General features: G+C 43.5%; 1 protein-coding gene across 6 annotated transcripts in view; it reads right to left on the reverse strand.

Annotated features, from left to right (window-relative positions):
• Positions 1–7,927: 7,927 nt before the first annotated feature.
• The window catches only part of ACTN1 (actinin alpha 1), an 88,003-nt gene continuing 71,217 nt past the window's right edge, over positions 7,928–24,713 (reverse strand). For 2 of the 6 annotated variants that reach the window (XM_048307099.1, XM_048307098.1), the window contains exons 10-22: positions 24,150–24,380; positions 23,466–23,613; positions 22,719–22,869; positions 20,191–20,299; positions 19,566–19,706; positions 17,428–17,610; positions 16,571–16,705; positions 15,561–15,740; positions 14,517–14,663; positions 12,867–12,947; positions 12,249–12,314; positions 10,622–10,780; positions 7,928–8,823 (exon numbers count right to left, since the gene is read on the reverse strand). In XM_048307099.1, the coding sequence (XP_048163056.1) occupies positions 8,665–8,823; positions 10,622–10,780; positions 12,249–12,314; positions 12,867–12,947; positions 14,517–14,663; positions 15,561–15,740; positions 16,571–16,705; positions 17,428–17,610; positions 19,566–19,706; positions 20,191–20,299; positions 22,719–22,869; positions 23,466–23,613; positions 24,150–24,380 (1,890 nt within the window). In that variant the 3' untranslated portion in view covers positions 7,928–8,664. The remainder of the gene's footprint in view (positions 8,824–10,621; positions 10,781–12,248; positions 12,315–12,866; positions 12,948–14,516; positions 14,664–15,560; positions 15,741–16,570; positions 16,706–17,427; positions 17,611–19,565; positions 19,707–20,190; positions 20,300–22,718; positions 22,870–23,465; positions 23,614–24,149; positions 24,381–24,713) is intronic. The other 4 variants (XM_048307103.1, XM_048307102.1, XM_048307101.1 and 1 more) reach the window with 2 other exon arrangements.

A 24,713-nucleotide genomic window follows, 5' to 3' on the forward strand; every position in this document is an offset into this window, starting at 1 on the left:
GCACCGCCCCGCCCGCAGCGCGCCGCGCGGTACGACGGGAGATGTAGGCGCGGCGGGCAATGGCGGGGAGCTTAGCGATCATCCCGCTCCAAGCCCCCGCCACGGGCAGGGACACTTCCCGCCACACCAGGCTGCTCAGAGCCCCGTCCAGCCTGGCCTTGGACACTGCCAGGGATGGGGTATCCACAGCTTCCCTGGGCAGCCTGTTCATGCTGAACTGCCTGTGACTTTTTGACTAAGACATGGCAAAACCGATGGGTCACAATTCTGCTTAACAAGTGGAGGAGAAAAGTCACGCGTCCAGAGAATTCATCTGAAGTGCTGCACTCGGCAACTCAGTTCTGCCAACAGAAGTGTGCTGCGGCCAGGCCCTTCCTGCCATCTTCTCCTCTTCGGCACACAGATTTACACCGCTTTGGATAACGCCGCAATACTGTTATTAATCGCTGACACCAGGGGGAAATCTTGGCTGTGGAAAAGTAACTAGTGAAGAACCAGGCCTGTATGGCAAAAGCTCTTTTTCCATGAATAAACAGCACACTACTTTCCTGCTTTATCAGTGTGAGATATACTCACTTTACGGACTTTTTACAGTGTAATTAATGACAATTTACAGTATGATGACCAATATAAAAATTATTCTCTGTTTCTTCAGCATAGCATAGCTTGTTAAGTCTTCACTGTCCCAATGCTTAAAATATAACTACAGTTTGGTTTGCCCATTTTCTCCCCTTGTCTGACAGCATCATGTCTGGATTTCCTGTTTGAACTTGGAGTAAATATGTAAGTTACATTTATGATATTTTATGTTAGATTCAGGCATCATTCAAATTTATTGCCCTCTAATCATTCTTTAGGATAGAGATAACCTATACATTCAACATCCATATAATAAACAGAATCTTTTAGGTTGGAAGTGACGCCTTGAGATCATCTGGTTTAATCTCCCAAGGTTGCCCAGGAGCATGACCAGACAGCTTTTTAGTATATGGAGGCTCCACAACCTCTCTGGACAACCTGACTTGGTGTTTGACCACCCTTAGAGTAGAAAAAAAAATGTTTTCTTGTGTTCAGATGAAATATCATGGGTTTCAGTTGTCCGTGGATGCTACTGAGAAGAGTCTGGCACCCTCCTCTTCATTCCCTCTGATCAGGTATTGATACAGATTCAGCCTTCTCCAGGCTGAACAATCCCAGCTCTCTTGGCCTCTCCTTATATAAGGGGTGCTCCAGTCTCACAGTCTTTGTGGTGATGTGCTTCAGTAAGTCCATGTCTCTTTTGTGGCCATAACACTCCAGATGTGGCCTCACCAGTGCTGTGTAGAGGGGCAGGATCACCTCCCTTGACCCTCCAGTGATGCTCTGGCTAATGCAGCCCAGGATGCTGACTTTTGCCACAAGGCAGCTGATATGAACTCTTACTTGGCAAGAAAATGGAGAAATGTGAGAACAGAACACAGCTAGCTGTGGTTAAAAAAGAACATGTGGGTAGCTGTAGCTGGTTCAAGTATGTCTTACAACTTTGAATACAATGTTTAGTTGTAAGGCTGCTTTACTTCTTTATTTGATTAGAGAGTCCAGGACACTCAAAATGGCAATGCTGTGACTTTTTGTGCAAATTCTGTGTAGGTGGCAGAGCTGGACTATTACAGGAGCAGCAGTAGAGTCTCTGTGTGACTGTATGCTTGAACTGCTGTGTTAAGAAGCTCAGAAGCAGAAAAAAGCTCCTTAGGTGGCAGCCTTGGAATGGTATGGTTGTAATAGGGATTGGAGTTACTGGCAATAATGAAGATAAGTCATACTAGAAGCCCAATTAAAGCTTTTTCGGTTTTATCCTGCTTCTCTTCAGCCTCTGGGATCATGTCAGCAGGGAAGAATGTGGCTGTGTGTCTGGAACACAGCTCCAGCCGCTCTGATAGTGCCTGAGCCAGGCTGGGGTCCTGCTTTCCCTTTCTTGGTTCTGGACACTCTGCATGGGTGCTAAAAGGCATGAAATATATCATTAGGAGAATCTGCAGCATTGCCTCTCGCATGTGGATAGTGTTTCTGGAAGCTATCACGCGCAAAATCAACTTCAGTAAAAACACTGTGTTTTAGTTCCCTCATTTTGCTTGCACAAAAAGATTGGTCTCTCAGAAGCACATCTGAAAGCCCACTGGGAACTGTTAGTGTTCTGACTGCACATCTACAAACGTAAACAAACACTTTATCTGGAATCAGAATACTAAAAAACCACAGTCTGTTTATTGCCGGGGTAAATTAACTGCTTTCTCACTTCCCTGAAGAAGAAATTTTATTTTCTCTGTCCTAGAAAGCAGAATGCTGTGGCTCAGCACCAGAGATTAAAAGTTATGTCCTATTCATTAAGGAGAGAAATTCTTCATTAAAGTGATGGTGATGATGAAGATGTTTGAATGTGCTTAATAATAAAAGTATAAAATGCTTTCTTAACTCTGCAGATTAAAGTAGTCCTTATTTTTAGGCAAATCTGTACAATGAAAGCCACAGGGTCATACAAAAAAGCCACAGCAGCAATTAAGATACTAGGGGGTGGTATGGGAAAAGGTTTTAACTTGTCGTAGGATGACTGCAGCACTCAGACTGGAAGGTGACAGAGCTGGGCCCAGTTCATTTCTCCACCATGAACCTTCCTGAGGACCCCAGGCAAGTCACCTCTGGCTGGAGACAGTAACCACTCATTTGCCTTCTCTGCAGTACCTAACAGGTGCCAGCCATCCAGAAAGAATCCAATCCAAGACCTAAAGCTAGGTCTTGTACAGGACATGTGGGAACCAAAAATGCTAGCAAATGAGTGAGGGGCTGCTAGGAAGCACCGGTGGGAGGTGTAGGTCTGAACATCCTGCCCCTGCTCAACACAAATGCACCTGCCTGCAGCTGGGAAAACAGAGCCTTCTTCCACCCAGGATCCAAAGGATGATCTTGTCTCCCAGAGGAGTGCCAACTTCTGTTTGTAACGAGGACTAACCAGGGCTTGTTCTTTCCTTTGGCTGCCAAAACATATGTTCAGACCAACAGCTACATTTTGTAAAATGGCTTATCATTTAAAATAGCCATTACTCTGGAAGCTTAGGTTTGCTGTCTTCCTCAGATTGAAGATTCAGTCTCCAATCCACCAGAGTGTCTTAACCACAGTGTGAGCCTGTGGTGCTGGAGGAGGGAAGCTCCTCTCATTCAAATTCTGCCACTATGGAGCAGATAGCTGAGGGAGAGCAAGTGTAAGGAGAGGCCTAGTGGTTGGGGTGCTGAGAGAGGCATGCTAGGGCCTGTTTCCCATCCTAAGGGTCTTTATCCTGTGACTGTTTAATACAAAATACCTAAAAAACACCTCTGTCAGGGACAGAAATGCAGCATTCTTTCTGCAAACTCATTGCCTAAACCATGAGGATATGGGCACACACACTCTCCTATTGCTTGAGTGCTTAATTATTACAGGGAGAGAGTGAGGCTGAGGAGATGCTCCCTGGCCCAGCCTATTAGGTTCCTGCTGGTTAAGGTGTAGGGCTAGGAGGTGTGCATCCTGAGGAGGGATGAGGTGTTGAGCTTGTGTTACTCTCCTCATGTGAAGATACTTTAGGCAATTAGGCTTTTATGGAGCAAATGGGTGGCAAACCCACCTTGAAACTTTGCAAAGCAGCCAGTCTTGCTGGTTTGTACTGCTCTATTTACATTGGGTGAGATTTGTGGCCCCTGGTGATGTGGGATGTTTGCAAGGGGGGGTGCTTGGGCCCTGAAGGGGACTGTCCCACAGGCCCAGGTGTTCAGTAGTTTCAATCTCCCACTCCAGACATGCCCCAAAGCAGAAACAGAGGTGTGCAGAGAAGGTTTAAATGCAACAGGGAAAAGCCTAGTGAGCAATACCTCCAGACCTGAGCACCAGCTGAACAGAGACTGTTTGGATTGCAATTGTAAATAAAGGCTTCATATTTTTCTACCTTCTAGTGACATCTAGCCCTTTTTCCTGCATGTGCTTTCTTTATCTGCACAGTGGGAGTAACACTACAGGTTTCCTGCAGCAGTAATGAGAGATCGTGCTTTTGCAGACAGTCTGAGGGTCCGTGTCACTGAGGCATGATGATAACTAGAGGTCCTCAATATTCTGCTTGAATGTCAGCTAGGCCACCAGGATGTGAACGACTGACTAATAGAAAGGGGGTGTAAAGAGACTTGCTGAGAAGAGGTAAGACAGTGACAGGAGGTAGTGCAGTTTCTGCCAACATCTTTTCGTGCATGTATGTCCCAGAAGTCAAAGCAGAGAACTAAACTGAGACCCCATTTCCTGGCTGTTGCATGGTATTCAAAGATGGGAAGAATCTATTTTAGTATCTTATTGGTGAGATCTAGTCTATAGTAGCTCTGAGCCCTCAGAATATAGAAAAGATTATATTTCTCCTTTTATTTTCAGTGGGTTTAAATTGGTGAGATTTAAATCTATCTGAAATAGCCTTAGAGCATCCCTCCCTGTGTAAGATGCAATCATCCAACTTTATCCTTAGCAATGCCTGACTTCTCTAGTGACTGCGGCACTTAGCACATTTTCTCAGTGCCTGCTGGGGAATGTTCTGATTACCTGTTTGCATCAGGATATGCCCTAGACTTAGTTAATCTATGTTTACTATGCTAAGACTTTCCCAGCAGCTTAGCGCTAATGCAACGGATTTTAAGGGCTTGCACAGTAGCAACGCTTTCAGTAGCCAGAGTCACCTCAAAGGTTTAATGAATTCAACAGGATTAAGGATTTTTTCATACTTGGGTGGAAAAAGGGGTGGAAAAAGTCTGTCCTACCTCAGTATCTGTAGTGCAAGTAATGTTGTACAAATAATCTTCTTGTTATGGTATGAAAATTATACCTGCATTCTGTTTTCTTAAAAAAGTCATTTTAGTTCAAGCTGTTCCTTTTCACAGCCATTACAAAACCCCAACCTCTCTACTCCTCACCTTCTCCTTTATTTCCCTGATAAAACCACTCAGATTTGTCTGGATGGAATCTCCATGGATATATGAATACTTCTTTGAAACCAAGTTCATTCAAGGTTGCAGAACAGTTTCCTTTCATTGTCTTCTGAGACTCCTGGCTCTGCTCCTGCACTCTGCTCCAAACCAGATGACATGCAACAGTCACAAGATAGATTTGAGAGGCTTTGGGAAATGTGATTGACATTCTGGCAGGCAAGACAAGACCCATGTTGTTTGAGCACTGAAGTGTTTTCTGCCCCTGTACTGTCAGACAGTCAGGCTGAATAAGGCAGGTTATTGAGATCTCAGCAGCCAAACATATCAACAGTCATGGAAGAACTTTCTTGGTTAATTTCTTCAAAAAGTATTATTTCCATACCTGAAATAGTGAGTGTGGGAGACTGACAGAAATGGTTTACCCCTGAATGGAAGGAGTGAGCTTGAAGTGGATTGTCCACTTTTTCCGTTCCTGGCAGACGAAGGGGCAGTCGCCAAAGGGGCAGCTGCAAACGGCTGCTTCCAGAGATGAATTTCATCAAGGCTGATGCCTGGACTTGGCTAAAGAATGGCATGTTAGCTGCAAAACCATGAGCCTAATACCAAAAGCTGTTTTCACATTTCAGCATACGAATGGCCCCAGACTGTTAGGCCACACAATTGCAAGGTAAATCTTGTGCTGCAAATGAGGATGGCCAATGTCTGGCAGCATCCTAGCACTCCTCCGTGTGTGAGGTGGGAATGGGGAGGCTTTATGTACAGCCCAGAGGGAAAGACCACATCACGTAAGCTCTAGCCAGTTTCTCAGAGGCCATGCCACCCAAGAAGAAACATGCCAGTATATTTTAGGCACACCTATTGTCAATATTTTAAACTCTATTCAAGTATTCAGAAGCATAGGCAAGGGCTTTCTGTTCCTGTTGACATCTCAACTTCACCAAAGCAGTGCTGGGGTGTCAACTTTCGCGAGGCTGGAGCCCACACGTTATCACCAATCTGTGGTGTCAGCAGGGATGAGCCACCTGCTGTCATAAAACTAGGAATACTAACACCTAGCTGGGGTTTTGTGTGAAACCTGGTCACACATTGCAATGCTGCCACAGCTCAGTAAAAGACTTTTATGAAGACTTCTGAAATCTCCAAGCATGGACTTGCAGAGTCCTGTCACCATGATCATTCAACATAGTTTGGTTTCATTTTCAGAGTGGTAGCAGACCTGGGCCCAAAGCGATGGCCCAAGGTGCAGCTACAGTCTTTTCCACCCCTTTTTGAAAATAACAGGAATCTTTTCTCCAGACAGTGGTCATTTAATAGCCCAAAAGATATTCCTATTCTCCCCCACTCCAGTTTTATTGTTTAAATAAATAAAAAAATATTAAAATATCATTACATCTTCTGGGAGCAGGGGTACAACCTACAGAGATCTCAAATTTTTTGACAGTGCAAATGTCCTTTCTCAGGTGCAGCAAAGCAAGGACAGGGCAGCTACTGTGGAAGAGGAAAGAGGGTTACCAAAGCAAGGGCAATGGATATTCAGAGGCAGACTTCAATAAAGATTATCTGCTCTAGTCATCCTCTCTGCTGTTTTAGCTTTCAAACAGATAACCTATGCCACGTACTTTAAAACATGGCAGTGGAAATCAGCATACCGTACCTTTGAAGAGGACAGTCCCGTTTGCAGCAACACAGTAGAGACATAGCTGAAAATGAGCTTGCAAGTGGATTAAATACTTATGTGGCTCCAAGTCCTACATTACTGACAATTCATATCAACCCCTCCAGGCTTCTCAGTATCATGGGTTTCAACACAGGAAACGCGGCTTCAGCTCAACTCCAGCCCTCATTAACAACACAATTACAGCTAAGTTACACAAACTGTCACCTTTGAAGACAAAGTGTGGTGAGTGTAGCCTGGCCTTGTCCATGTATGAAGCTAAATGCATTTATTCACATGCCCCCTTGTAAACTCATTATTCAGCCTTCACTCATTCATGCATTCAGGAGAATGCAGGTCTTGGTGTCTCCTGGAAAGAAGTGTGGTAGCAGACATTAGCATCCCCTCTCCCAATAGAGTAGGCAGATACTGTCACACTGGGACACATCACAACTTGCTGCTCTGATTTTTATTGTGTCCTGCTGAAGGTCAGGAATAAACCAGAAAGCTGTGCAATACCTTCCTCAGGACTCAGCTCTGCCCTGGGGAAGAGAGGACGATGTTACCAAGGAGCTCCTTGTGAATCTGTCCACAAATTCACCATTCCTGCAGTCATTACTTCAAAATAAAATCTGCCTTTAGGACTAGAGACAGAGGTATATGCTTATACCTATAAAACACTTACTTGAAACACGTCACAAAGCAGTAATGTTATTTTGCTCCTAAACCTGTGTTTCCTAAAGTTGTGGGAGGGCAGGAAATGTACCTGTAGTATGAGATGGCTGGAAGGATTAGCTGCTCCCCCCTTTGCTAATTTCTAGACACATGCATGCGTGTGTTATTTTATGACACAATAAAAGTCCCAAAGGAGTTGTCCTGAAGGCTGGTTTCTTTTGTATGTCCAATAGAAAGATGACCTCTGCAGGAATCTCTGATGTCAGGAGATGTGGTATCAAAATCAGTCAGATATTCAGTGCTGAGCATGGAACAGTGGATGGATGTTTCATGGATGGTTTAAGATATGATGGTTTTTTGTACAGCTCTACTAATTAATTCTGTGCTGGTTTTTAAGGAATAACAAGAATACTGCTTCTAAAGATAGGGATGTATTGAGGTTTTAAAGTGGTCATAAAGCTGTGAAAATTTCAACATTATTCAGCAAGAATGAAAAGGCTATGGGGCTGAGAATATACCATTAAATGTACTGTAATTTTAATTAAAAACATAATTTTGGATTTTCCTTATCATGTTTAACTAAATAGGATTAAACAATTTTACTATACAAATGAATAAAGTCTAGAGTTGTTATCACAAGAAGTTTTTAATATGGTTTGTGACAAGCAATATCAAAGTTATCAACTCTCAAGCTTCATGTTCTGAAACCAGACAACTCTCAGCAACAAAAAAAGTTGTGCACTGATAAACATAGGCGGCGTATTGTATTTTTTAATTAAATATGAAAACATGAGCTGTGTACATTATTTTTTCCCTAGAAAACACAGCAATTTCAAAAGTTTATCATAAAATATTTTCATGAAATGAGTGAACCAGCAAACACATGCACTTGTGTGCCTTCCCCCCTCCCAAGATAAATGTGATAGGAGACATATGCAAATGTAATAGTTAACAGAACAAGTGGAGTTTTGTCATAGTTTGGTTCTTTTTGGAAAGGATGGAATGTAACATTGTGCTTGACTTTCTATGTCACAACAAAAAAATATTTGGTGCGATATTCTAACATTTCCTTTTTAAGTTTCAATCTGGTGGAGAAAAATACCTTTTTCTATAATAAAATATGTCTGTTCTTTTTAAAACGTAACTTTTTTTGCACAAAATAATTTTGTAAACTGTTATTTCAAGGGCAAGGTAGGCGGTGCTGTGTCAATGTCCTCCCCCCCCCACTTAAAAATGTGATCTGTTATCTGACGCAAAACAGGAAAACACAAAAAAAGAGCGGAGCAGAGGTTGCTTTGCAAAGAGAAAATAGGGCGTGTTGGACGGGGGAGAGGGGAGGGAGCGTGTGGTGGGACAGAAAAAAGTTAAAGGTCACTTTCGCCATAGAGCGCTGTGGAGAAGGACATGTAGTCCAGGGCACCAGGTACAGCATCACGGCCAGTGTAGGGTGCCATCCTAGCAATGCAATATTCAGCCTGATCAGGAGGCAGTTCCCGCCGTAATTCATCCACAGTGATGTAGTTCTGCAATGAGGACAAATGATAAGGCAATCATTACTTTCAGGAAACTGACTTTCCTCTGAGGGACAACCCCCCCCTGTCCCACCAGGGCAGCAAGGCAACACTGAGGGACAGGATCCCAACAATGAGACCTGTGCTGTATACCCACACAGGGAGCTCTCTGCACTTACACCCTGGCAGGACACGTACTCCTTCCCTACTGTTTGGGCAAGTAGATGGTTTTTACAGTGAATATTGGTTTCGCAGGAGAGATACTGGTGCAGCTAAAGAAAAGACCTGAAGGCAAGTCAGGCAAGTTGTTAGAGTAAGACTGTGCCTTCCTGTTGACAAAGGAGTTCCTGCTGAAAGTAAATGGGAGGAAACTGAAATTTAATTTGGATGCTGTCCTTCACCAGCAGGAGGTAACAGCTGCTTGTGCTGCTTGGGAGTTGCCATTCCCTCTCTTCAGAGCAAGGAAAGGGGCCCCACTAGTTCTTGCTAGTGCACCAATGCAGGCAGGAGACAAGCAACCACTTTGTATTGCTTCCACAGTTCCTTTCACTGTGGACATTTTTAATAAGCAAGCAAAACTTATGTAAATTCATCTTCTGAAGACTTGCTGCGCTGAGCTGAGCCAGCTTGGCTTCTCTCCATGCAGTAGGTAACAGTAGTTGCCTGTCTCCTAATCAGTATGTTGTCTTTAGCTTACCAACTCATGGCCATTTACAGTCTGTCTGAGCAATAGCTCAGGTTTCACATCACCCTTCTCTCTCCTGTGACTTCTTATAATTTTGCCTTTCACTTTAATGACTGGGGTATGAGGTATTTTTCTTCATAATGAAATACTAGCTCATGTTACAGTCACCAGAGCATGTTAAACACTGACGAGTGCATGTAACATACCGTCCAGAGTAAACAAGTTAATAAGTAATACTGCATCTCAAAGTACCTATTTATTCAGTGGTTAGCTCATCTGAATAACATGGAATTTTCAGGCCTCAAAAGACAATAGAACTGGCTTTGGTCAGGTATATATCTAAAGGACAGGTATCATGGGTTTCTAGATTATGACTATGAAAAGATTCTTAGTGAAAAATGGAAACCAGTACCGGATTTAAGGGTAACTCATTACAATCTGAGAAATGGCATCCAGTATTTCATGTGAGATAACTCAAATCATTAGCAAATAAAGAGATATGTTAATATTACATGTACATATAATATTTTCAGTTACATAAAAGCTTAGTGGGCACTGTTATATAAGAAAAATAAGATTACACTTTTTATCTATCAGCTGCTTGCACTGATCATTTAAATTTAAAAAATTAATACTTTTCATATCATCCTGAGTTTTCCTACATTCGACCAATTTCTATGATTAAAAGGTGTTCCTCCTGCAGATACTGCATATTCTCAATGAAAATCTACTGACTGTATAAAAACTGATAGTGACATGTAGATCTGAGAAAGGTCATCTCAAGTTTACAGCTGTCAGTAAAGAACAGTTTTCAAGACTAATCAAAAACCATCTGTTGAACTTGTTCATTTTAAAATAACAAATTGCAACCAAGCTCTTAATTAAAATTTTAAAGCAAGAGTGGGCTGCAAAGTTCTGACTGACAGCTGAACAGGACTTTCGAGTGCCTTAGCAGGCTGCTCATTAACCCACACTTTGACCTTGCACTCTTCCAGCACTACAGAATGTTCCTGTGAAAATACCCCCCCATGACAGAGTGCTTCCCTCAACACCTTCTCTCAGAGACAAGTGAAAAAAGAAAGCAGGAGCTAAGCAGATACAGCAAGCCAAGGTGTGGAGCCTGACCTTATCTCCAGCCAGGATCTTGAAGGAAGCCATAACCTGGTCAGCAGTATCTGTATCTGCCGTTTCCCGGGACATGAAGTCGATGAAGGCCTGGAAGGTCACTACCCCCAAACGGTTCGGGTCAACAATGCTCATGATGCGGGCAAACTCTGCCTCTCCCTGGAGAGCAAGAGAGTCATGTAAGCCTGGGTATTTGAGCAGCAGTGCTACCAAAGTGAGAGAAACCATTCAGCAGCACATCTCATAGCTAGAAAACAAAACCAAATAGAAACCACCTCTAGGGTTTTAATCAGGATGTTCTTTTCTAGTTTGCTGTTGTGTACAAATGCTTGCCACTCATTTGTCCTCTGGAATAAAACATTGCCAGCTATGCCTGAGGATAACATCTAGGTCTAGGACAATGCTCCTACTGGGGAACAATACCAACTGACTTCAAAGGAAGACCCAAATTTCTCTACACGTGTGCTAGATGTCTGTAGCAGTATTTGAAGATCTGCACTTCTCAAATCCTTTTACTTTCATTTACTTAAAGAGAACTTTTACAATTTTCTTCAGCTGACAGAACAGAACAAATGTCTCTGGGATATTTCATAGTATCTTACTCATCTTTAATAGGCAGGCTTTGGAAAGAAGGACTTGCATATCTGGAGTGGCCCAGGGAAATAGTCTCTACAGGGAAGATCCTACAGAGAAGTTTTGCTACGGAAGACAAAACCTTGTAGTGTAGTTTTTTGCATTTCTTTCTGCATTTAAACAAAAGGTCATCTGTTCTCATCTCTGGGACTCCTTCCTCCCCAGGTAAGGAGGAGGGGAGAGCAGAGCTGAGTCTTCTCCTGGGAACAGGCTCTCCTAACACATTTAGAACAGTATACCTTCAAGAGTAATTAAGATACCTAATCAAATGTTACTGTCTTGGCACGCTACACCAAAGAGTCTGTATTTATACTGGGCTGATGAGTAAGATGATTAAACTGCTTTGCCTGCTATCAGGAGCAAAGACACCCAGAGTGCAGATGAATATGCTTGCACTGTGCTCTTCTCCTGCCCTTTGAGGAGCATCAGTCTTTGGTGAAGCTCTTCCTGTTCACTGTGATGCCTCTCAAGGTGCTATATGTTACTGCTCTGAATATTCAGGTATTCTCGTGAGGGAAAAGCTTTGGGGAGAATGACTGGAACTGGAACATACATGTACAGGAAAGGAGATGTGAAACAAATGGTAGGAATGTGAGGAGCAGCATTCTGAGCGTATTCAGAAGTGAGGTCGTGTATACTTCCAAATGATTTCAACTGAAATTCAGGGCTGGGGGAGATTGTGTGTGCTGTGCAGAGAGCAGGCACCAGTATGAGGGAGCTTATTGTTTCTTCCACTAGTAGCTACACAGTTTGATAAACATAATTTTTATTTGAACTATCCAGGAATTAGACAATCATTTCTGTTTTTACCTTTAGCTATAGTTTTGAGACAAGAATTTTACACATACAACCAAGATTAGATTTAGATTTAACACTGTTGATAATTCTGGAAAATAAGGCTATATTTACCTTGATTCACTACACATTCTCCCTGTATTTTTGAAGGTGCCTACAGAATCACTTTGAATAGGAGTGACAGAGGACTCTACATTACCATATTGTAACCCATGGAGATAAGGCAGGCTCGGAAATCTTCACAATCCATCATACCAGTCTTCTTCTACAGAGAATGACGCAAAGATGGAAAAAGCCAAGAGAGAAAAGGGAGACCAGTCCAGCGAGAAATGAACCCACAGGAGACATTACAAAGAATGAGTTTTGGCAGGGGGAGAAGATAGAAGGAAGGATTTACAGGACAATGAAAAATAACAGAGGAAAGAGAGTTTGTGAAACCATGAAGAAGCAAAGGTGGTTTTGGACATGGAATAGTTTACACACAAGAAACATATTGGCGATGAAAAAACGGCAAAAAGACATTAAGCAAGACAGATTGAGGAATGGACAAGAAAAGGAGTTTTAAGTGACCCAGAAGTAAGCAGAACAGTTCGAAGACATAAAAGGAATTCTCCCAAGACAAAAAAATTAAGGAATTAAAAAGGAATAGATACCAAAGCGCATTTAGAGAGGAAGTAGTATAGAAAAGTGATGTATATATAGTCAAACACAAGAACAACAATGACAGATGGATTAAGACAAACAAGAAAAGAAAGGAAAAAACTGTTATTTTTTCACAGTTTAATATCTGTCTGTGTTCACCACTAGCATTCAGTACCTGTGCATCGTTTCCAATATCGTAACCCAAGCTGATGAGACAGGCTTTGAATTCCTCAGGGCCAAGTGTGCCGGAGTGGTCCTGGTTATGCGGTGTGCCAGGCAGCAGGACATGCAGTGCCAGTGGAGTGACGGTGTGGGGCAGAAGGAAGGGAGACACAGGAGAGATCAAAGGGAGATGAAAGGACAACAAACAGGTGCACCATGCAGTGGGTGAGGAGAGAGGAAGAGTAAGAATGACATGCAGATAGAAAGACAGGGAAGAAAAATAAAAAGTGCACAACATTAGATATCACAATGACATTTTAGGATGTGCTAAAAATGCTCTTGGAACAGTTCCTTCTCAGAGAGCTCATCCCATCTTGAGAGCATTTGAATGACAAAAACAGCTGATGCTCAGAAGCCTCAAGATCTCAATCTCCCAAGTGAATTACTTGCATCACTGCTTGTTATCCAGTGTCAGAAGCCCTGTGTTTCACCAGTAACCCAGAGTGCAGGTGAGCAGGCAGAGGCAGTGGGAAGCATTGCCTTAATCTTATAGTCAAAAGTTCCACTAAAGGAGTAGGTGAGGGCAGGCATGTTTGACAACACACCCAAGGAAGCTTAGCTGTCAGGGCATCCCAGGAACAGACAAAGAAAAACAGCTGAAGCTCAGGGGAGCAGCGTTATGGCTGTATTTATGAGACCTGCACACGAGGTGGAGCTTTGACTGGCAAAGCTATTTCAAGTGCTCAGCTCTGCAAACACCACAGATGTACAGTGCAGCACAATGCAGCTTGGCAGCTGCTCTTCCCTTTGCTCATTGCCCACTCCCCCAGCGTTTGGATGTACCTATGAAATAATACACAAGCTACTACAGGAACTAAGAATCCCCACTCATTCTGCAGAATTTTAGCTCAGAACAGCCCCCAAGCACTGAAGAGCCCCTGCCTGCTGCCACTACCTCTGGCCAGATCAAGGAAGCTACAGACAGGATGGTGGGCCCAATTTCAAGTGACTTTCTTCAAAAAACCCCCAGCTTTTAAAGTCAATGTTAAGCCATCATAAATCAAACAGATGAAGGTGGGAAACCCGTGTTCTGTCTGCATTAACATTCAGACTGTTGTGAACTTCAGAAGGGGCAAATGATATGAAGGTCAAAATATAAAATCTATAGAACTTTATGGGTCCCTCTCCTAAGGAGAGAAGCCATGGTTTATTTTTCTTTGACAGCTAGAGAAGGGCTGAAATAGCCAGTAATCAGCAATTTAAAAGCATTGCCAATCTCTGAGGGCAGGCTGCCCTCAGATACAGCAGAGATGGTAGAGAAGAGTGGAAAACAGACTGTCTCAAGAATTTTATAAATCAAAATAATAATCTGCTCTCTGAAGAGGAATGGATAAAAGTCTTATTGCCTAAAAAAGACTTCAAACCTTTCCACACTTTTGCTTTACCAGGAAATTTTGCAGTCTCCTGTGAAGACATACTTCTCCCCAGGCTAACAATCACTTGGCAGTCTTCACAGAAATGACTGCTCCACAGGAGTGGCACTTTTAAGAATGAAACATCTTCTGTGATCTCATTTTATCACAGTGACTGCTTGCTTGTTATTGCATTGCACAGTCCACATGGAACCTTGTAGTTTACCAAGCTGCAGTCAGCATTGACTCACCCTGTCAAAGTGGTTGAAAGAAGCCCGGAACTCATTCATCTGTTCCTGGCTGATTCCTTTGGCATCACGGGTCAGAATCTGGTTTTCCACTTCGTTGATGGTTCTAGCAATTGTTGTTAGTAACTGCTCCCAGCCCACTCGGATATGCTGGAAAAAGAGGTCAGGACAATATTGAAATTAAGAAGTCGCTCTTCTCCTTCTGAGGCTAGTGGATCAGACGTGCTACTTAGTGCAAATTAAATGATCCTGGTGTGCAACACAGTCCTGGTGTCCATTTTCTCACAAAAATTCTTTCTAATCTGCAGGTGTTTAAAATCTGAATTTTGACTGAAAAAACCCCATATTGAAAAGGCCAAATTCTGATCTTAAGAAAAACTTGGTCCTATTCAAAGTTCCTTTGCCTGGTCAGAGCAACATACTGGAGGGGCCTTTAACACAAATGAGAAACAAACCCAGTGCTCCTAGGACTTAGTTAAGCAGAAAACTCTCTTTACCAAGAAACTAAATAAAACACAGTGCTTGGAAGACACTGGAGCTCCCCTGCCTCTACTGTTGCTTAATGGAAAGCTGGACAGAAACCAAAAAACCAGTTTCAAAGCCTGTGTTCAGCTGGACTCATGTTGAACTCGGACTGCTCCCAAGAAACCTCACGTTATCAACATAAAGCCAGTCTCCAACTTTAAAAAAACCTTCTGTTGGACTTTTTTCTTGTGCCAGGTAGCTCAAAATCAGCAGCACTTCCCTTTCTAATCCCAGCTAACACAATCGGGTGGCAGGAGAAACAAGACCTGTCAATTTTTCAAGCAATACTGTGGATCTCATTCAGGTTGTTTCTGTTGTCCATATTTGGAAGTACATTGGAAGGGCTTGGCATGAAGTACAGCAAGGCAAAAATGAAATTCAGTGACATGTTGTTGCATGTTTGGCCATATTATCAAGCTCTCCATTTGCCTGAGAACCACAATATGTTGCCAGAACTAGATGTGGCTGACGCTAGCTGGCCACAGCAGATGAGGCTGTCTGATCTGCTGCCAAAACACTTACCTCCATGGTGTAGTTGGTGTGCTTGTTGTCAAAGATAAGCGCTTCCTGGATCAGCTGGTGGTCTCCTTCCAGCTGGTCAATCTTTGGTTTGTAGTTCACAATGCTCTTCTCGTACTGCCGCAGGTGGTTGAGCTGGTCCTCCAGGGTCCCATGCATCTCTATTGAAATGCGGCCAATCTCCTGCGATAGCAAAGCCAAAGGAGTTACACTCCACTGAAAGGACGAGCCTCAACATGCTTGACCTTTATTGCAGCAATTTCACTCTCACACAGGATGATGATTCAAAAAAAAAAAAAATTTCATGGAGCAGTTACTGTCTCGGCTCCTGTGAAGTGTCAGCAAAAAATTTAGCACAGCCCTGAACATTTTCCAAGTGAGGTGAATCACATAAGATGTGTCTAATACAAGGATACAAAAGAAAAAGAAACTGCAGTCCATAAGCTAGTAATGTACCAAGCCAGATCTTTTTCTGGTGTACTGTCTGCCACTTAGCTCCTTCATACAGACGTATTTCTGTAATCACTCTCTTCTTTCCAGCTCCTACCATCAGTAATAGCTTAGTATTTTTATGTTTCATCAACTCCAACTACTTTACCTCAAATCTTACCTAAAGAGAAACCTCCCTTAAAAATGTCTCCTCTGCAGATGTTTGGTATGTTCATTGTATTTATTTAGTCATGTGTATCAAGATCATTCTGCGAAAGCAATTACACAAACTATGTCTCTGATCTAGGATTTTTAATTTGTTGCATTTAAACACAAATCTTAAAATACCAATGTTCTCCATCTTAAGTAATGCTTTTTTTCTGGTACTAGAGTGAGGGGCAGAAAAGTACAAGCACTTCAGTAACCAATATTAATCTTGATATTCTTTGTATTTTCTATGATGTTTCTCTTGTTGTAACTTGAAGAAAGAATGGCTGTGACAGTGATCAAGAAAGACCACGAATAAGGATATCAGTGAAGATCACAGAGGAAAAGAGACTGTTTCAAAATTTGCAAAGCACTACCTCCATCTTGGTCTGGATCCAGGGTCCAATGACATTGGCCTGTGCACCAAACTGTTTACGAAGTCGTTCATTTTGCTGCTGGCGAGCGTGTTCTTCCATCAGGGCTTGATCCCTTCTGGGAACCAGCTGCCTCACCTACAACAATGAGCAAGTGTGCAGTTTAGACACACAAAGGCACATGTACAGTAAATGTAGAAGTTGCCTCAAGGGAGGGAGGAGTGGGTGTTTGCAGTGAAAACAAGCATTCATATGGTTTAAGTCACAGTGGGCAAACTCATGGAATGCGAACCCAATCTGCTGTAGGATACACACAAGCATATGTCAGGCCACAAAAGACCAGAAGCACCTTCCATTCATTATTTGGGTTTTTGGTGGCTCATGTTAACTGAGTTGCAGGATTCTGTTCAGATCTCACTTTGCTGATTTTGTTTGGTAGTAGGAACCATAAGTGCAACGGGTATGGGCAGTAGTTGCTCTTTTAGGATTACAGCAAGGAAAGGGTACTTGGCTGCAGAGATAGAACATTTGAAGGGCTGAATGGTGAAAAAGGATACCGATTTATGTGCTATACATGCAAGTCAACTGAAGATCAAAAACCTCAAAGCTTTTAAATTTAGCAACTTTCATTTAAAATTAGCATGTAAAAGGGAGTCTGATGTGCCTTAGACATTTATATCAAAGACATCTTCCACTTTCCAAGCACACGGCAATTGAGCCAAAATCAAATGACAAAACCACACCAAACTCAGGAGTAAACATGAGAGGTTAACTGCAGAGTAAATAATCCACTTCCTGGGCCCACAGTGGTTGAGCAGTGACATTGCCCCCACTACCCTGCAAGGCTGGAAAGAACTCACATGCTCCCATTTGCCATTGATCTCATGTGGGGTGATTGTAGTGTAAGGATTCGTTCCTGCCATGTTGACATGATATGTCTGGACAATCTTTGAAACTTCATTGTGGATTCCCAGGATGGCTTGTCGCTCCTTGTCGGCATCTGGCAACGTGGCTTTGAACTGCTCATGAGCTGTGGTCAATCCCTGCAGAAGGAAGGCAGCAGCAAAGGGAGGGTAAGAACATTACTTATGAAATAGCCTCTTCAGAGACCATATTCCTGAAGTGACTGCAAAAGCTAACATATTCCCAGCATACAAAGCAGGCTAATCTAATACACTTTTCAGGTTCTCTCAGTATCACTAATGGGATGTTTTAAGTAGTCAAATGATGTGAAGTCTTGTTTTCCCTCTCTTTCTGTCCCATGTTGACCAGTGACAGAGATCACATACCAAAAAAAGATGGAATAGTAACGGCTCATAATTTAGAAGGAACTATTTCTGCAACACTCCTCAGTGACTGCTTGCCAGCCTCTTTGGGGAAGAAGATCTGACTATTAAAAAAAAGTCTCACTAGTTTAAATGCACTGTGTTTTTTCTTCTCCCACCAGGTATGCACCATTTCTACACCCAAAGTAACTCCAGATGAGTACTAAGAGTCAGATTCAATTTCATTAGAATCATTTAGAACCAGGTGAAGGTCTTCCAGACAGCTGCAAATTTGCACAGGCATCACATGCTCCTGCTGCTGGAAAACAGCTCCTTCTGCCTGACCACAACAGGCCCTTCCTGCTCCCTGTCTCGCTGCGGTGCCCAGGCTGTGCTCCAAGGACTGCCGGTTGGGGAGTGCTTGCTGGTAAATTTGTAGTCAGCTGACAAGCCAGCTAGTCCTGGCTCATCTCCCACTGCTTCTACAGGCCTTTAAGGTACTTCATCCCAGAAACCTAGAAGATCAAGACTAGGGAAGCAAATGCAGGGAAAGAGGCAGGAAAATGAATGGGAAACAGCGGTGTGTGCAGGGATAACCAAGGGAACGGTGTGGACAGAAGAGGGCATGAAAGTAAACCACGTGACTGACTGTTCTCTCTCACAACACACACTGTTAACTACTTTCTGTAAAATTCCTTTCTTACACAGTGACTCATTACTTTGCAGCTGCTGTAGTGGCCATAGAGATGTAATACAAGTCTGGGGGCTGGAAAAGACACTGCAAACAGTCACAAGGAGATGATGGAAGTGTTTAAGTGCTGTTTAGATTTATTTTGCATTATGAAAGACTTAATGAAGCCCTTTGTTCAGGAGGGCATCATGGATGAAACAAGTAGCACCTCAGTAACAGTCACTGCTCTGCTTCTGCCCTGGCTGTCATGCTCCCTGTAGGTCTGCCATTTGCTGCCTCACTGATGGTCACACTCCTGTCAGCAATTCCGGCAAAGAGCTGACCTGGACTCTTTTCACAAGCCCATCAAGCAGGTGAAATAGAAGTCCTCACTGCAGTTCAGGAAAGAGTAATTCCTGCTCTCTAAGGTCTGCAAATTACCTGTCTATACCTCAAGCTGCTTTCCTAACACTCTTTCAGAAGGGGAAAAAATGAGACACTTGTCTTTGTTGTCTTAGAGTAGGCAAGACAACTTTGATTTCAAATGGTAATTCCACGCCAAAGAGGACAATTCTGATTTTTCTTGTGCTCAGCACCAAGAACCAGCTGGCAGCTCAACAGTCCTCATGGTACATCCTGTCAGTCACATAAGACCAAATGACCTGGACGTGACATTCCATGTGAGAACTGACCTGCAGACCCTGTGAGCAGCACTAAGCTTTGCTTGTGTGGGTTAAAGAAAAATTCCACAAGACTCTAAAAGGTTCTCTCGATTTTCAGGCTTCCATCAATATGGCTCTGGAGTTACTCTGAAAAATCTGCTTTCAGTTTTGTTGTCCAGCTAGGATGATGTATGTATGTTTTATATCTATTCAGATCCAGGTTTTTGGAGAAAATCAAGGAAAAACATACTCATTTTTATTTCTCTTGATAAGGCTCACTCAATAGAGCAGAAGTACCAAAATATAACTTATAAATTCATACCACTCTGAATTCATGCAACTCAGGAGACCCCAAACTTCTCACTGTCCCCACCTAATTGGTGCAAATGACTGCTCTGTACCTGGATCTCCTCAATCGTGTGAACAATGAACGTGTCCTGCAGATCCTCCATGGCCCCTTCCATCCAGTTATTGAAAGGGGCAGCTCGTTTGGCATATTCCAGGTACAACTGGTCAATTGTTTCCAGTAGTTTCTCTGTCCTCTGTGCATACACAAAAAGAAAAAGAAGAAAGAAAATCAGGAAAGATGGTTGGAGAAGAATAATCACATAGATACATGGGTTGTCTGAGCTGCTCCTTCCTTTCAGACCTCCTTGGTGCTCCCAGGATGGCACGTCAGTAAAAATCTCTCTGCTGTTAAGAGATTACACACTGGACAGATTTTTTCTCTAAGGGAAATAAAACAAATCCGAGGTCCTTTGAAATAAAACAAAACAAAGACAGTCTTTTCATGCAGAATGAGATTACAAAACACAAAAAATGTAAAAATAAATCAATAGTCTGAGAAAATAAATGGCACCATAATTGGGCTGGAAGAAAAGCAGACTAAGTATACTGAAATGTAGCCCTTGTTTACAGTCCAGGATGTTCTAGGAGTTCACAAGTGAGCTGATATTGCTTGTGCACACTGCAGCTTGCCCCCCACAAATGCACTACCCAGAAGGTCCAATTTGTAACATATCTCACCTCCAAGGCTTCTCTACGTTTCTGGGTTAGAGCACCCAGATTATCCCACTGATCACAGATCTTCTGGCACCTGGCATTGACACTGGGAGAGTCGTAATAGTCCAGCTCACTATAAAGGGTTGGGGAAAAAAAAAATGAAAAAAAGTCAAATAAAGACCCTGTACAGAAATAAGAGAAATCCATTAGAAATCTTTATCAGTCTTGAAGACAGATTCAGACAAAGAGATCATGGTCACTGCAAATAAAGCAAGTCAGGATGATACCAGGATCTAGTTTAGGAGACACTGTATGTTATGGTACATTAAACAGCACAGAACAGGACCACCCAAGGCCTCAATAAATACTGAAGCTGGCTACCTGATGGGAATAACTTGCCAAAGGGGGAAGGGAGTATAGACTGTCGCTCAGACTGGAAATAAGGAGATTATGAGCGGAGCAATCTGCTCCGGTACTCTGCTTAAGAACATTATGCAGGCTAACTAACTGTGGCTTGTACATCAGAATGGAAAGCAAAGATTTTATTAGGAACACTAAGAAACTGCTTAAGAGTGTCCTAAGAATTGCATAGTACAGGTGGCAAGGAATAGCTAAATTACATAACCCAGTAAATTTATTTAGGACAGTCCCAGAATAACAGTGTAGGTTTCTCTCCTAGAAGCCTGACGAGAAGTGCTTTGCTGACATATCTACAGGCTGACACTCAAGGAACACAAGCTGGTGAAAGTATGACTGGGGAAAGGAGAGCACAGGGACACGCTAAAGCTTACGGCCTTGCACTGCTTTGTGCTCATAGTTCTGCATATGGTCAAAGAGGGAGAAATCTGCAGGGAGAGGGAGACCAGCCAATCTGGGAAGTGCCAGCCTTAAAAGAAAAACCCAGAATAAATCACTGGGATACTGAGTGACCCTGAGCCATCTGATGAGCAATTCTCTAAGCAGTAATGGAGGTTACACTCTTGCCTCCCCCAATCGTGTTTCTTCATGCCATTGTATTGCCCTCCTGAGGTGCGTGGGCATAGCTGTCAATGGAGTTCTTCAGTAAACTAGCCAGGAAACTGATTTGGGCTAAAAATAATGTCTTTGCTAGGTTTCTAATCCAGATCAGTTGCTTGATCGACTTTGCTGCAGACCCAGCACTGCAGAAGAAAGAACTCTTTCTGAAAGTCTGACTTTTAACACACCCATGCTGGACCACTACTGCTAGGGAGTAGTAGTAGTAGTGCCATGCCCCCAAACTTTCCTGCCATGGGTAGCTGCAGTGGCTTCCTCCACACCCTCTGCATGTCTCTGGCAGTGTGTCTTAGGGGGAGAAAAGGAGCTCTGCCATGGTTTTTCAGGACATGGCCTCTTTGCTGAGATGGAAGATGGCTTTTATAAGAATAGCAGAGCTCGCTGTTCTCACACTTTAGAAGAAATAACCTCTCCCACAGCTTGGGCCTCAGTCTTCCCTGTTGCTCTTAGAGCTGCAGCTGCTTTGGCTGACATGTAGCGTGTGCTTTGGAAGTGGCAGGTCAGGTAATGCTTGCTGGCCAGACAGACTCAGTTTTAATCTTACTGACATGGAGGATTGCCTTGAACCCTCCTACTGTTCCAAGGTCAATTCTCCAGTAGACAAGAGAGCAATTCTGTAAATCTCTTTTGTCAAAGAAGATAATGATCTTGATCCAGTAATCCTAATTTTTTAGAGAAAAACAGCTCTTCAGCCCAAGAGTACTGATCTTGGCCCAGACACTAACTTTAGATAGGCCAGTGTGATACATAAATCTTTTTAAAATAGGAAACAGAGTCAACACCAAGTAGTTCAGACTGTTTTTTGCCAAGAAAAATGCAGGGTTTCAAAACCTCCCTGCTGCAGTCACTAGCTCTTTGCCTGCCTGTTATCTCCAGCAATCCTGATGAGCTTCCCATTTCTCCTGGTAACCTGTATTACACCAGGAAAGGGAGTGGAGGTGAAGGTTTCCACACTGGAGTGGAGCAAGGAAAGAGTTAATCTGCTGTGAGGATGCCCTGTAGCAAGTGCTTAACAGAGTGCACACAGTGCAGTACTCTTGGGGGAAAGAATGAGGCCACGATGGCCTCCAGCAGCTTTTTTCCGGCTAGAATAAGAAGGACTTTTTTTTTTTTTATAAAAGAGAGCAAACTGAGACCCTCCTATCCTCTCCTCTTTCCTTCTGTTCCTGGAAAAGTGTGATAGTATTACAACTCTGAAACACAGCAGGTGCCAGCAGCAGGTCAAACTCTTTAGGAAAGGGTGCATGGCAGCATAATGAACTGCAAGAGGATGGAAACTTGGCTTAGGAATCTAATTCTGCCTCCTCCTCCATAGCACCCACGACTCATCCATTTTCTGGCCTGCTTTTCTGGTGTGTCCGGATACTGGATAGCAGTATCCTAGATACTGTTTGGAAACACTGGGAATTCCCAGCATTTTTGTATGAGGATGGATTTTTTGCTCTCAAGGGGGCAGAGAGCAAAGCTCACTAAGCCTCTGTGGCCCCAAGGATGGGACGTGCGCTGGGGTGCCGTACTTGAGCTCTTGTGCAATAGCAGCAATCTGTTCCACGCGGTCCTGGTGTGCAGCCAGGTCACTCTCAAAGGCCTCGTGTTTCTTCAGCAGGGCCTTTATCTCTGAGAGGGTTGCAGTTTCGTAATCCTTCTGCTGCAGCATTGCTTCCTTACCTGTGGAGGGAGCCAAAGGACAGAAGAATGAAGGACAGGACCCAGGGTGGCCAAAGCCAGCTCTGGCCACCCAGGCACCCTCGAGGGCCCTCAAAAGGGCATCGGCCCCACTCCAGTCGCCCTGCCCGAGGCTTGTCCCCATGACTGCTGGCCCAGAGAAAGCACAATGCTCACTTTCAAACCACAAAGTGTGAGTTTGCCATTAACAGCACAGAAGGGCACATAATGCAGCTTAAGCCAGCACTGTCACAGTTTATACTGGACTCGTCTCAGTATGTGCAAAATGGGCTACGCTGATCCTGTAAAAGCCAATGGTAGCATTTTACAGCACAGGAACTTTTCCTTTGCTCTGTAGCTGCTCTCTTCTAGCCAAAGTTCTCACTTTGCCACAGTTAGGGAATGCCAACACTTGACTGCATGATGCAGAACAGAGATCAAGCTGGTTTTCATACATTATTTTCTAATAAAATAAAAAATAAATCTAGCCTTCTCAAGAGGAAACTCTCATGGAAGGACCCATGCACAACCCATCTCTTCCTCCCTAAATAACAGTCAGCACTGTGTCAGGCAATAGGAAGCATGTAGGTTGGCATTACCATCTGTCCAGGACTCATGAATGGATGCCTTCTGCCGGAACTTCTCTGCCAGGTGATCCAGCCTCTCTAGCCTCCGGATCTCATTCAATAACCACTCCTCGTAGCCCTTCTCAGCCTGCTCTAGACCACCCCAGGCATTGTTTATATCCTAGAGACAGGAACATGAGAAGGAAAGGTAGGTTAGAAGGTGGAGGGAAGATGTTCACCCGCATTAGTCTCAGTGAGCTACATGGCTCCAACTGACTGGAAAGCCATGAAAAGCACGGGCTTTTCACCTCACGGGGTTCTGCAGACAAGTCAGGGAGACAAGCAGGACTAGAAGTGCCAGGATATAACTGTCTGCAGAAAAAAGCCTCTCTAAACACCTCTAGAGTTTTAAAGTTTCCCTACGTGAAACTTTAATAAAACTTGACAGTTTCTGAATCAGAAAGAACAAAAGGCACCCAGACATCTCCTCATAAAGACATGCAATTTGGGAAGAGCCTCAGAGTCTGATTTAGACAAAGGAAAGCAATGATCACTTGATCCTCTCCTATCATGGCCTCCCTGATCCATATCTTGCAGGGTTCCTCCTGCAGAGTATCTCACAATGAAGGTGGGCATTCTCTGCCCACCCACGGGCAGAAAGGGAGTCTTGTTTTTTAGGCATGGTTGGGGTACACAGAAGCAGTTACCCCCACTCACCGAGACCATTTTCCCTTCTGAGGGCATGAAGGCTGGCCTATTGCTGAGCCGCAGCTTGGTCTGCAAGGTGTTGAAATTGATCTCAAGCTGGCACTTCTCTTGGACCTTGGGGGGCTTGTGCAGGCGGCGGTAGTCCCGGAAGTCCTCCAGTTTCTGCTGCATGGCTTGCATGGTGTTCTCTGGGGCCCGGTTCTCCAGCCAGGGGATGGTGCGACGAATCCACTCCAGCAGCTGGAAGGAGCAACGACAAGAAGCCTTCAACTGAAAATTGTGTTAAAACTGCAGGTGTTGCTCTGATTTCATAAGGGACCATTTACTTTTACGTTTGCTGCCAGAAAGATCTGCTACCAGCAGTGCTCGTGAAGAGAAGTTTGCCAGCTTTTTTGGAAGTACTTTTTTTTTAATGAGCAGCACATTCCCTACCACACTAAGTAGTAGTGCTTGTTGCAGCAGTGCCAATCCAACATGCTTAAGGCACAGCTTTTGCACAACCAGGACCAAAACTATGTCCTCAGATTATGGTAAAGCCTTAGGAATTTTGCTGGACTGTTGCATAACTAAAGG

Source organism: Corvus hawaiiensis, chromosome 6 (assembly GCF_020740725.1).
Source record: "Corvus hawaiiensis isolate bCorHaw1 chromosome 6, bCorHaw1.pri.cur, whole genome shotgun sequence".
In the NCBI taxonomy this organism is placed as follows: domain Eukaryota; kingdom Metazoa; phylum Chordata; class Aves; order Passeriformes; family Corvidae; genus Corvus; species Corvus hawaiiensis.